Raw genomic sequence first — 14396 nt, forward strand, 5'->3', positions numbered from 1 at the left:
GTTTGTTCTCTGTAGACATGTAAGCACAGAGAGCAAGCTTTTGTGTGAGAATGTTTCCCCATCCTTTTCTTCTGCTGCACTCAGCACTAAAGTCCTTGCCACACTGGGGTGGCAGCAGACATTTTTATTATTAGCTGATCTCCCAAAGTAGTTCTTAATACTGGGTAGGACACGTGTCTCTGGTGGGAGGAGAAGTTGAGCCTTGTTGGCAGAAAGGGAGGATTGCTATTATGCTCATGTTTACACATCCCTTCATAAGACAAGAAGTAAAGTGTGCAGCACAGTGGGACGGATTAGACTTGAGCTCACTGAGAAAAGTTCTGTCAAGACTGACAGAAGTTGAGCTTAGGTCCAGGTTGGGCAGAGATGTTGACACACTGCTCTGGTTTTGCTTTATGAAAGTAACACTTGCTGTAAGGAAACATTTCTGAACTCATGTGGCCTTTAGGAGGTAGTGCTAATCAAGGCTTGTTAAGGGCCTTGATTATATGATAACTCTATCAGAGTTTAACTCTGAAGCAGCACACAGCCCTTTGCTGAACTTAAAGCATATGCTTCAGGTTCCAAGTTGCCTTATTTGTTTGTTTGTTTGTTTGTTTGAGACAGAGTCTCACTATGTAATCTTGGCTGTCCTAGAATTTACTCTGTAGTCCAGGTTAGCCTCCAACTCACAGAGATCTTGCAAGCCTCAGCTGCTTGAGTGTTGGGATTAAAGGTCTGTGCTGCCACACCTGGCTCCAAATTGCATCTTAAAAAATAAAAAAGATTGATTGTTGTGTGTATTGAGCCCCCCCTCCCCTCGTGCCACAGAGATCAGAACCCCTAGATCCCCTAAAACCAAAGTTATAGATAGTTGTAAAACTGCCAAATGCTGTTTAGTTTTGAACCCCTTCATTAAATGAGATTTAAGTAGGAACCTGATATATAACAGAGAAATGCAGAATAAACAGAGGATACCACATTATGTTTAAAGTGTATTCCAATTCTGGTATCCCACTCTCAGGAGCGTTAGCCAGGGGGAGCCTTTTGGAACTTCTAAGCAGTTTTAAATCTACTTGGGGTAAACAGTGTCCACAAGGGGATACAGGTGAACCTCTGCAGGCACTGGTCACCTCGCTGCTGCTGCTGCTGCTGCTGCTGCTTCATCCTGTCAGGTTGAAGAATGTGGGCTCTGGGGCCAGAGCTGCCCTTCTGGCCACTGCATAGCTGTAGGACTTTGGCCAGGTGCTAGACCTTAATCCAGTCATCTCATTCAAAGGTTTTGTGTTTGTGAATGGGTGCCAGATGAGTATATTTTAAAAAATACTGTATTTAGCACATTATAAGAATTGTAAAAATCTTCAAGCACACATCATAACCACTCTTCTCTCAGGCACTGTGACCACAGCTTGATCACCTGGGGAGAATATGACTCCGTTAGATTAGCCTGTGGGCAAGTCTGCATGGTATTCTCTTGATAATGATTGGTATGAGAAGGACCAGCTCATTGTAGGGGATCCCACCCTGGGCAGGTGGACCTGGGTTGTATAAGAAAAGTTGAGCAAGCCTTGAGGATCAGTCCAGCAAGCAGTGTCTTTTGTGGTCTCTGCTTCCGTTCCTGCCTCCAGGTCCTGCCCTGACTTCCCTTCATGGTGGATTATAACTGGGACATATAATCTGAAATAAGCCCTTTCCTTCCCAAATTGCTTTTGGTCCACATGTTTTATCACAGCATAGACAGCAAACTAAGACAGGCACCGCCCGCCTTTCTGGACTTTGCATTTGCTTCAGTTTCTATGAATAGTAACTGCTTCATCCTTAAGTGTCTTACAGTGTGAGGTAGGGCTCTATCTTTGCTGAAAGCAGTCTGTCCTCCTTCTAATTTTGCTCCTGTTCTGTGCAACTTTTCCCAAATATAATGATCTGCTTTGTTTTCATTGTATTTAAGCTCTAGAAAAGCGGAGTTTTCTTTTTTAATCTTCTATTCTTGGAACCTCAAAGAAGCTTGGTACATATGAGTTACTTGAAGGATTTTAAACATAAACGATTATCACTTTGTAGAAGTGAGGTGTAGAGTATCCTTGTATAGAGGTGTGTGCTGTTTATTCTAGTGTTTTTCTGTAGGAGCCTGTGTTTCCTGGTTTTTGTTTTTTTTTTTTTAATACAAACTATAGTTAACCTAATTTCTCCACTTAAAGCAAATTAAAACCAGAGAGAGGTGATTGCAGGCTTTACTTGGTGGTAAAGGGACTGTGCTGACACACTGCAGTGCTTAGTATAACCTTCCATCTACTCCATTCTCCCTTAAAGAACCCCCCCTTTTTTTTTTTTTTTTTTTTTTTTTTTTTTTTTTTTTGGCATTTTGGGTTTCTTTAGAGACAGCTCAGGCTGGCCTGGGATTGCTCCTTTCTCATCTCTGGGATTACACAAGCCATCACACCTGGTCCTTTCTGTTTTTTCTATCACCAGCATTGGTCCCAGCTGCCTTTCTCTGGTCCTAATTGATTCTTTCTGCAGTGTGTCTTAGGTTTGATTTGCAAAGGCCGAATTAGACTTGTACTCCTGTCTTGGGTGTAACAGATTTGTGAACTCGACATTTCAGATGTGAGACAATGTTTATTTCTCAACTGCCTTGTATGGGTGTGCCCTTTCAGTGCTAAATGCTTGAGATCCTTGATTGCTTCCTACTGGGTATCATTTAAAATGAATGAATTTTTATAAAGGCTGGTTTCTAAATAGCTGCAGTATCTGCTGTATTCTTCTAAAAACATACTGACCTTGGATATGAGAATGATACAGAAATGATTAGAACCAGGTGAGGCGGCACACGCCTTTGGGAAGCAGAGGCAGGCATATCTCTGAGTTGGATGCCAATCTGGTCTGCATTACAAGTTTCAGATTAACCCAAGCTACATAGCTGAGAGGCTGTCTCTACCCACAAAGGGTGAAAAGAGTAGGATTTAGTTACAGGCCCTTGACAATCATTTTAATAAATGTTGGGAAAAATAATAATTCTTACATCTCTTCTCAAGAAGCACACAGTAGTTGATTGATTGCATACATACATTAGATAGTTTTTGGAGGAGAAACATGTTATAAAACCAAGGACAGAGCTGGCCCTTCTGAAACTTGTTTTCCTTTCAGTGCTAATTGTAGCACACGTGCTGACTAAAACCTGCTCTGACTTACTGCAGTAGCTGTAAGTTAGGTGAAAATTAGTTTCCAGCTTTTCTAGCTCATATTTTACATACACCATATAATGTTAAAACAACGAGTGGGTTTGTAGCTTGGTGGCAGAGCATTTGCCAGCATGCTTGAAGCTGGGGAGTTCCTCCCCCAGCAGATTGATTTTTAGGATAAGGCACAAAAACTTGAGTGCTAGGGTGCCTAGAAGAATGAATTGTGCAGGCATTACTTAGCTCTCATTAGCAAAGTGCCAGGAGCCTGAAGTCCTTCCACGGTACAAAATACACATTAAAATGGCCTGGGGTGCAGGGAGGTAGAATCGTCAGAGACGCTTTGAGGATAATTACAAATCTCAGCTGAATGACTGTTTAAAGAAGAGAGAATAAAATGTGTGTGTGGCAGGTGTGCACTGAGAAAGACCATTCTAAAAATAGAAGGGGATTGATATTTATTTTAGTTTATTATACTAGAAAAAGAATAGCCTTACAGTTAATCTAAATACCTCTTATGTTTGCTTTGGATTGGATTTGTAGTGCTGCAACTGAGAATTTGCATGAAAGAAAATAACCAGACTATACTTAGCAGTAACAACCCAATCTGCAACAGATTTGTAGTAAGTTACAAGTTTAGATTGTGGCGCTTCCTGTTTAATGTAACCATGAGGGAAGTAGAGACTTAGTATGTAGTACCTAGACCAGGAGCCAGAATTTTCTTAGTCCCTAAAGAAACTTTGGCATCTTAATGAATATTGTGTAACAGCAAGAAATACTTGTACAAAAATAAACTATTACTATTGCTATAATCCAAAGCTATAGATTTAAGCTTGAAATTAAGTTTCTCTTCTGAGTTCATGAAGATTTTACTGAAAAAAATATTCTGTTTCTGAAATTGGAAACCCAGTAATTTATTTCATTTTGGAACTTAATGGTGTTTTGAGTAAACTGGTATTTACCTGTATGCCTTTGTGCTTTTGTCATTGACAAGATTGGTAGTTACAGGGATACTGAAGGGGTAGAGTGAGAGGGGTAGAGTGAGATGGGAGCTTGGGACCTCTTGTTGACAGTTCTTAAAACTTTCAGAATCTTCGAGATGTCTCTTTATTTTTAGTGCCAGGATACTCATTATTTTCCATCTTTAAAATTTAGTAGAATCTAGTGTTATGTTCATAAGTATATATAGGGTTTTTAGTTACACAGTCATTGTGAAAATATCAACAGATTATTGTCAACATGTCAGATATTTTAGATGTAAAGACAGCATTAGAGATGAGATTAAAGCCTGGCACACACCTTTAATCACAGCACTTGGGAGGTAGAGGCAGACTGATCTTTGTGAATTTGAGGCCAGCCTGGTCTACAAAGGGAGTACAGGACAGCCAAGGCTAACAGAGAAACCCTATCTCGGGGAAAGAGAGGGGGCTGGGAGGAGAGACGAGATTAAATTTAAGCTAAGGTGTTCAAGATTTGTAAGGTGAAATGCTACAATTTGTATAGCAACATTCAAGAAGACATGAATGGATATCAGCCATATTCTTGAATTGAATATCATGAAGATGTTAATTTTTCCCAAATTTACTTGAGATTAAGTGGAATTTACCAGGTATCTTGGGTGGAGCTGACAAACTTACTTTAAAATTAATGTGAAGAATCTGAGGCAAGAGGAATTTGCTCTATAGTATCAGTCCAGTCAGAGATACACATTAAGACCCTGTATCAAAAAACCAAACAGGAAAAAAAAAAAAAAAAAAAAAAGAAAGAAATTCAAAGAGGCAACCCAAAAACTAGTAGTAAAAACATTCTCTCAAATACCAAGATTTAATTCAAAGCTGTAGTAATGATCAGTTCTAGGTCTGCTAAAGATCTAATTGGTAAACTTTAACTGTTAGCCATGAAGAAAATAAGCAGTGTCTATGCTATAGCAGAGCATTATTTTTCTATCCCACTTCCCCTTGAGTACTATTTGTCTTTTATTTGGGGAAAAAAAAACCCAAAACCACTAGTCCCATTGCCCTTCCCCCAAAGATAAATTTGGATTAATGTAAAGAATCTGTGTTTAGAAAACACCACCAGGGCATGGTGGAGCTGGAGAGATAGGTGGCTCAGCAGTTAAGAGTGGGTATTGTTCTTGTTACTGTAGGGGATCTGGGTTAAATTCTTAGCAACCACAACAGGTGGCTCACAACTGCTTACAGCTCCAGCTCTTGGGTACTTGACACCCTCTGCTCTCCGTGGGCACCTGCATGTACACAAACTCACATGCACATAAATAAAGGGAAACTAAGTATTTACAAAATAAGATGGCTCAGGCTGGAGAGATGGCTCGGAGATTAAGAGTATAGTCTGCTCTTCCAGAGGTCCTGAGTTCAATTCCCAGCAACCACGTGGAGGCTCATTCCCATCGATAATGAGATCTATTTCCCTCTTCTGGCGGGCAGGCACACATGCAAGCAGAGTGTTGTACACAAAATAAATAAATAAATAAATAAATAAATAAATAAATAAATAAATGGGATGGCTCAGAAGACGAGGACACTTGCTGCGGCGAGGACCTGGTTTCAGTCTCTGAGCAGTGGAAGGAGAGAAAGGACACCTGTAAGTTGTCCTCTGACCTTGGCTGTGAAGAAGCTAGAGCACAACACATAGCCTTCCTGTCAAAGCCACACACCATGAGGTGTGAGCCAGTGCCCATGTAGTACTGTAACCTGTAGTCATTCAGGCTGCTCTAGAGATGGATTCCGTGTGTCCTCTGGAGCCCTCCTTTGCTTTTATTGCCCACCTGCTTACTTTCAAGGTGCTTGCTGTCTCAACTGTTTGATTTGAGGGCTATACACAGATTGGATTTCCTGTGCATCTTTTGTGAGTCCAGCACTATGCTGCTTCCTGCGTCCACATGTTACCCTAACGTAGACAGATGCCTCTGCTGCCTACTGGCCATGACAGTGGTAGAGGAAGGGATCTTGCATGATTGATGGATGCACCGCCCTTACCTGAGCCCTGATGCAGGTCTTTCCTGCACTCTGTAGCTGCTTTGTGCTAAATGTAGAGGGGCCCTGCAACTGTCCTCTGCGCTTTGCGTTTTTCTTCTGCTTGCATTTTAGGCTTTGGTTTCCTTAGTTTTGTTTCTTCTCATGGTCATTTATAATTAATCTCATCAGAGATGAATTCCTGGTGTGTAAATGATGCTGGGGGCTGAACCAGGGGCTTTATACTGGTTCATCTCGAACTTTAACTGAACCACACCTCAAGACCATGTTCACTGTACCAGCGTACTTTCCCTGCTCTCTAATTCTTTAAGCCACTCTTTTATTGTTCTGTGTAAGTTTTTGGATGATACATAACACACTTCCTCTTCAGTTTGATGCCATCTCATTAATGATTCTTAGCCTTTTTCAGTCGTGGACTGCTTTTGTAATGATGAATTCTGTGGATCCTTAACCTACCCATCCCTGGTTAAATTTGGGCCCTCTGCCTTGGACACCACCAATGGTTACATGTTAATTTGAGCATTACTGGTTCCTACATGAGTTTTAGAGAGTACTGATGTTAGTTGTACTAAAGGTATAAGCATTGGTTTGAAATTTTCAGATTATATTATCATTTGAGTTTAAGAAATATTGCATAGAATTTTTAAACATTTTTTTCTCTTTTCTCCAGGTTTAACTATAGATCAACACATCATCTTGCATCTCATGGGTTCTATGAATTTTTAAATTGGTTTGATGAAAGAGCATGGTATCCACTAGGAAGAATAGTAGGTGGCACTGTAAGTATACTAGCTATTCTTTATGTCAACTGTAAACTATTGAGGAAATTATTACCTGGGAAGGGATGAAGGTCTTTGAAAGCTGTAAATAGTTCACAAATGCATCTTCTAGGGTTAATTAGCCAATATTTCTTAACTCTGTTCTTGGCAGTTTATTTGTGGATATCTCATACTGGTGTCACAGGCTGGATTAAGACTCTGCTGTCACAAAGCACCTCAGGTCCAGGGTGTGGCTTTTTGCTTTGTTTTTGAGCAACTAAATTTAAAATAAAGCTTTTAGGGAAAGAAAATAGAAATTTGGAAAAAATCAGAATAAATCAACTTTTCCAGCCTCAAGCCTCTAAATTAATCTAGATAGTTGAACCTTGATAGCTGGTGTAGAGTTCTGGATCCAGAAGGACGGCATGTAGGAGTCGGTGTGTAAGGAGAACTTGTAGAGAACGGACATATGCCAGCTCGTGGAAGTCTGTGTGCTTGCTCAGTTCTTCTTGAATGGCTGTGCTAGAGCCTTATCAGTGTCACTGGGCATCACTCCAGATACACTTTTACTCTCTTCTACCATTCATTCAAAGTCATCTCCTTTTTTTCCTGTATCCTTGAATTTATTTTTATGTTCCTTTCCCAACTCACTGAGATTTCTCTCTAATTTTCAGCCTTTTTTCACTATTGGTTGTGTTTCATAGTTGTCACATTCACAATTATCACGGTGCTGTTAGCAGAGTTTTGTGTAGTGTTTTCACCATCCTTTCATTTAAATTCCAATTAGAATTTCTTTCTACTTGTGAGCTTTTATTTTCTTTTATGCTCACTCTGTAGCCAATGCCAGTCTTAAATTCAACAGTAATCCTTCTGCCTCAGCCTCCCAAATGATGGAATTATAGGTGTGAGCCACCATGTCTGCTTAGAATTGTATTTAACTTTTAAACAAGGCTTTTGTGGTGATTTTTTAAATTTTTCAAATGGATTGTAGTTAGCAAATATTATGTAACTTTTTTAGACCTTTAAATTCTTGAGACTTGATTGTAACCTAAAATACATTCTAATTTAGTCCACGTTCCCTCCATGTTTAGAAAAAGTGAACGCACATATGTATGTGAATGCACAGGTACATGTGGAGGTCAGAAGTCAGCCACAGATGTTCCCTGGGTGCTGTCCACCTTTGGGTGGTGGTGGTGGTGATTGTTGTTGTTTGAGCAGCGTCTCTCACTGGCCTGAAGCTCTCTAACTGAGCTAGGTTGACTGACCAGCAAACTGCAGGTATCTTCCTGCCTCTGCCATTCCCCATCTCCCTGAACCGGGACTACAAGAATGTGCCAACAACACTCGATGTTTTTTACATCAGGCTTGGTGATGGAGCCAGGTCTTCATGCTTTTACATGTATTACCATCTGAGCCATATCCAGCCCCATTTTGAAGCTTCTGATATTACAGCAGTTTGGGAACAGTCTTAGCTCTGTTGGACTTTGTTCCTACTTAGACCTCAAGGCAGAGGTCTGTCCTGACTTCCTGTAAATGAGAAGAGTTTATCCAGGTTAGTTTCATAAACAGAATCTGACTTTGCTGGGAACTAGGCCTTTTCTCTGGCTCCCCGATCAAGTTTAAACCACTCAAACCTCTGGTTTATTGGGCTTTTTTCCTTTCCTTTCTTTTTTCTTTCTTTCTTGTGGATTCTAGTGACATGAATACCTACCTTTCTTTTTCTTTCTTTTTTTTTTTTTTTTTACATCTAGAGAGTACCCTTTTCTCTTTAAGTTTGATTTTATATACATATGTATGTATTCAGTTTTAAATTAGCATTTGTGTATGTGCACCATAGTGCCTAGGGCCTGCAGAGGTCAGAAGATGGGTTGGAACCATAGAAACCAGAGTTGTGTACAGTAATGAACTATCAGGTGCTGGGAGCCAAACCTGAGTCCTCTCTGCAAGAGCAAGTTATACTCTTAGGCATTGTGCCATCTCTCTAGCTCTAAGCTTGAGTACGGCTTTGTTGTTAGGAGTCTTTGGTTTTGATGATTCTCGTACATTAGGTCCATCTTCGATCGTTGATGGATATGTTGACATACATTAAAAAGCATTTTCAAGTTCGTGTCTATTTTCTTTCTGTACTGCTGACAAAATCATACAGTAGGAATTAGTATTGAATATGAAATGTAAAAGAATTTTTTGAGAATTGTTGTAATGACTTACTATACTGTTTTTCTCCTCTCAATCCTATTACTCTGCATTTACTAGACACTGAATATCCACTCTATACTTGTATTGTTCTTGCTGCTGAAATACATTTCTTATTCTTCTGAAGCTTATATTCTCATGAGGTTGAGCAGTTAAAAATAAGATTTATAGGTAGTTCAGTGATAGTAAATGTCAGGGAGAAGAAGCGCCGGCGGGGGGGTGGGGGGGAGACAAGGGCTGGGGGGATGTTGATGTCAAGACAACATTGAAATAGGATAGCCAGAGAGTGAGTGTGTGACATTATCTTCGTGATTCTGGTCTTGGGGAGAAAGAGCTTTTGAGGGTACAGTTGAAAATGCACATATAAACACATATTTGAGTCACTGAGGAGTAATTCAGAATGAATACCCTCAATACCAAATCTTACGTTTGCTGCTCTTTTTTGGCTTAAGGGTAGGTGTGTCGGTATGTTTATCTTCCCTCCCAGCATTGATGCTTTGAATATAGTGCTCTAAGCCTTTTGGTATTTGGTTCCCAAATGATTGGTTTTTCTTAGCTAGAGGTGTTTACTTTCTGAATCTCAGATTTAAAAGTAGGGGAGGCTTATTTATAATTATCACTTCTTTTTTATGTATACACAGTAAGAAGAACACTAGAGTATTAAAAATCCCAGTCCTGAAAAATAAATGACTAAGACAGTGCTCAGAAGTGAGAAAGATAATTAATGGAATAAAAATCATTACATATTTTCATTTTAATTACTCTTGTTTTATATTCTCTCTGCTCTTTATTTAATTGTATATTCTGTATATGAGTTTGTTCTTTGATTCTATTCCTAAAATATTTTATTTTGTATCATGTAAAAGGGAAAGCTCTTTCTCTTGATCTAAACTACAAATGATGTGTACTTTAAAAAAAAAAAAAAAAAGGAATGAATACTGTTATTTTGGGCTCCTTGTTTTATAAGTAACTAAATTCTTTTCTCCCCTTCTAGGTTTACCCAGGGTTGATGATAACAGCTGGCCTTATTCATTGGATTTTAAATACATTGAACATAACAGTTCACATAAGAGATGTATGTGTATTCCTTGCACCAACTTTTAGCGGCCTTACATCTATATCTACGTTCCTGCTAACTAGAGAACTTTGGAACCAAGGAGCAGGACTTTTAGCTGCTTGTTTTATTGCTATTGTACCGGGGTACATATCACGGTCAGTGGCAGGATCCTTTGATAATGAAGGCATTGCAATTTTTGCGCTTCAATTCACTTACTACTTATGGGTAAGTACCACTTAATGTTTAGCCACCCTTAATGCTGGTGACCTTCTGCCTTAAGTCTTTAGGTTAGACATGTGTCTTTTACCAGTAGAGCTGCACAAAGATCTGTTGCTATTCACAATAAATTTAACAATAGGTAACATTTAAAAGCATACCAGACACATTTTCTGTATATATAACTGAGTTAATATGCCTACATAAATTTTAATTTACACAATAATCTTATTGTATCTACCTTATAAGTTATAGTTCAAAAAAAGAGGCATCAGAAGCCTTTTTAGGTGAGTACTTTTTATACATTTAACTATATTTTTAGGTAGCTAGATGAATGACAGGATCACTTTGTCTTTAATAATTTAAGTTCCCTTATAAGCTACTTGGCTTGTGTGTACTTTTGCTTTGACCTGGCCTGGAATCCCAGGAAGAATGCTACTGTGTGATCTGCAGAGAAGGTCTCTTGATCTTGAGTTGAAAAGAGAGAAAAGCACCCATGTGAGTATGACAGCAGCAGTACGACACAGTAGTGCTGCTGTTGTCATTTTTAAAAAAGTCTTTAAAAGCTCTTTTAATTTACTCATGCAGTTGGGGAGAAAAAACCAAAAACACTACCCCTAAACTTAAATTTTTGCAAACTCTTTGAATGTCTTTTAATTATATAAGCTTTAATGCTAAAAATAATGTTATGTATTCGTGGATAGATCTTATTAATATAATGCCAGCAGAAAAACTTGTGGTAGAAAAGTCATGATATGATAAATCATGAATGTAACATTTAAACAATACAAATTAGTTTTTATATTGTTTGTAGCAAAAGTACAACAACAAGGAGACTGTGCATCAACTTCATAACACATTTTTCCTGAGGATGTATGAATAACATTGACGGAGATTCGTTGTGTGACGCTTACATTTTTTAAATAAAATTATCTGAAGTAAATAACGGCATTGATCGGAAAGTCACACCTTGGATAGACAGGTTGTTAACTGTTCCAGTTATCGCATCTGGTGTTCTCATGGACCCTGTTGTGAGAGATTGGTACAGCAGATGTGTATGAAGGAACAAAGCTCATTTAGAAACAACATGGACTCTAACCCCGTTTGTCGCTAACAAGGTCTTGGGATGTGTATGAAACTGACACTGGCCTCAAGCTCCCGCCTGTGCCTCTGCCGCCCAGTGCTAGGACCGTAGCTGTGTGCTATCCCTGGCTTCTGGAGTCTTTCTTATGCTTCGTTTTCTGTAACAACTATTGAAGAAGTAGTGTCCTGACTGAAATTTCAGCTACCTTTTAACCTATAACATTTTTTTTGAAAAGTGTAATAAATTTTATTTGTGTTATTTTAAAGATTATACATTTAATCCATTTTTGCCATATTCAGTGCTGTACAGCTGTGAACACTATTGCTGATGGAAACATTAGTTTATAAATTGTGCTTAGACCTCAGTCCTGTCTTTCTCAGTTCTCTCTCTTGATGTTCTGCTGTAATCATGCACCTGCATGGTAAAGTTTTATTTATTGCTGCTTTTGTATGGTGGGGTTGCGGAGGCTCATGTATGCTGTGGCACACATGTGGAGGCCAAAGAACGATGTGTGGAACTGGTTCTCTCCTTCCACCTTTACATGTATCTAAAGATCAAACTCGCACCATCCGACTTGCAAGGCAAGTGTTTTTCACACTCTGAGACATCTCAATGTCTCATTAGTTTTGTCTTATCGCTTTACCTAGTCTGGACATTTCACATAAATGAAATCTTACTACACAGGATGTTTAGTGTCTTGCTTTTTGTGTTTAGCATACTTGTTACACATATATTTACTTTGTTATTATGATAAAATATATAGAATATAACATTTACCAAATGTCACAGTTTAGCAATTATATATATATATATTATATATATAATGTTTTGTGACCATCCATATTATCCACCCATATCTTGTAAAATGCAACTATTCTACCTTTTGTCTCATTGACTTTGGCTAATTCGATAGGTAGAAGCCTAAAGTATACACTTGTATTTTTAGTGTTTTATGGGCCACTATATCACTTTCCATAACTGTCATTTCAAATTTCCACCAGCTTTAATGATTGCTCTCTTTTGACCAGTCAACTTCTGATGGTACCCACTACGCTCTTGTTGACGGCTCTAGTCTCCTTTGCAAAATGTCTTGCACTGCCATTGTATGTATATTTGGTAGCAGTTCCTAAGCCAAATTAATTATTTATGTTTATGACCCATTTTGAACTTGAATGGGAGGATTATTTCCATACTGTATAAAAATAAATAACAATAAGTCATTAGCAAAGAGAGAGAAATGTGCCTTTAAGTGGTGTATAACATAGCCACACTAAGAGTACTCCAGCACAGAGAGAGAAATCCACACACTCACATATGTATATAAAAAAATAAATCAAGCCAGGTGTGGTGGTGCACGCCTGTGATCCCAGCATTCAGGGAGCCAGAGGCACGTGGGTCTCTTGAGTTCAAGGCCAGCCTGATCTGCAAAGTAAGTCCAGGACAGCCACAGCTACACAGAGCAAAAAACCTGTCCTCAAAAGCAAAAACAAAACAAAAAAAGTACTCCATTTAGGCATGGTGACTCATGTTTTTAATCCCAGCACTCTGGAGAAAGAGGCAACCAGATCTTGGTTTATATATCAAGTTCCAGGCCACCCAGGACTACATAGGAAGACTTGTCTCAATTTTAGGAAAAGCTGTATTTTGCTACTATGGCAGATTTCAACGGGACAAAAGCCATAGGCTTGAACCAGTCATAATTTGATGCCATCCTATTTGTCAAGTGTTGTTCTTTCCTGAGCTATTGGACTCCTAATCAGAGAATATATCTAAGTCTGGTGGTGCTTTCCGTTTTTTCTATTAGCATTTTCAGTTTTGGCTCTTAGATTGTGGTCTTTGGTCCACTTGGAATTGGAATTTTATATCCATCTTCAGTCATTAACTTCTCATTCCTGTCTTTCACAAAGCAGTAGTCTGCCTTTTACCTCTTGAGTGTGTATGAATTCCATGTAAAGAATATATTGTATATTGACTTTTAATATCTAGGTTTTTTTTCCCTTAACAGACTTTTCAAGGTTGATCCATGTTGCATTATAGATGTTTCATGTATTTTTTAAGATGAAATAATATTTCATTATATTATAATAGCACATTGTATTTATTCAATCTTTAGTTATTTTCCCTATTTTAAATGATGATGCTGTAAATGTTGTATGCAGTTTTTTTTCCTAATTTTTGAACAAATGCACAAGGATTTCACAAATTTCCTGAACTCTTTTGATCGTTGGTTTCTCTCTCTCTCTCCCTCTCTCTCCCTCTCTCTCTCTCTCTCTCTTTCTTTTCTTCTTTTCTTTTCTTTTTCCCCTTCAGTACTGGAGTGCAGGTCCTTGCACATGCTCACAAGCATCCTACCACTGATCTGTATTCCATCATTAAATTTAGTTAAAAGTTCTCCTTTTTATTATGCTGAGGACTAAACCTAGAGTCTTGTATATGCCAAGCATGCGCTCTGCCACTCACTGAGCTACACCCCTAGCTCTAAGTCCAATATTTCTGATTTCCCCCCGTGACTAACAGTGTCACTAAGAAGGCTGAGTCCCTCTAAATCTTTGCCATGACAACCTGGTGTGAAGCTGCTTTTGTGTCTGAGGTCATTAGCTATCCTAATGCTTGCTTATTCATTCCTCATTGCTTTAGTTGCCTGTTAACTTCACAAAAACTTGATGCTTTGTAGGCTGCTGAAGGGGTTGATTCTCTTCATTGTTAAGGTGAAACAAAATTCTCTTTCCACAAGAATTGGATAGATCTGTTAGTACTGTGAACTTAAACAAGATAGCCTGTGCTTATAAATATTTCTTATTCACTTTGTAGTGTAGGATGACCTTGAACTTTGCTCCTCCTCCTCTATCTTTCTAGGGCTGTGATTATACACATGTGTCACCACACCTGGTTTTATGTGGTGTTGAAGTTGGAACTGAGGAACACGGTACACGTGCGCAC

General features: G+C 38.8%; 1 protein-coding gene across 1 annotated transcript in view; it reads left to right on the forward strand.

Moving 5' to 3' along the window:
* The window catches only part of STT3B (STT3 oligosaccharyltransferase complex catalytic subunit B), a 69811-nt gene that overhangs the window by 21250 nt on the left and 34165 nt on the right, over positions 1 to 14396 (forward strand). The window contains exons 2-3 of the mRNA XM_084754236.1: positions 6819 to 6927; positions 10094 to 10381. Coding sequence (XP_084610362.1) covers positions 6819 to 6927; positions 10094 to 10381 — 397 coding nt within the window. The remainder of the gene's footprint in view (positions 1 to 6818; positions 6928 to 10093; positions 10382 to 14396) is intronic.

This window comes from Acomys minous (genome assembly GCF_964271855.1).
Source record: "Acomys minous genome assembly, chromosome: 13".
NCBI lineage: Eukaryota > Metazoa > Chordata > Mammalia > Rodentia > Muridae > Acomys > Acomys minous.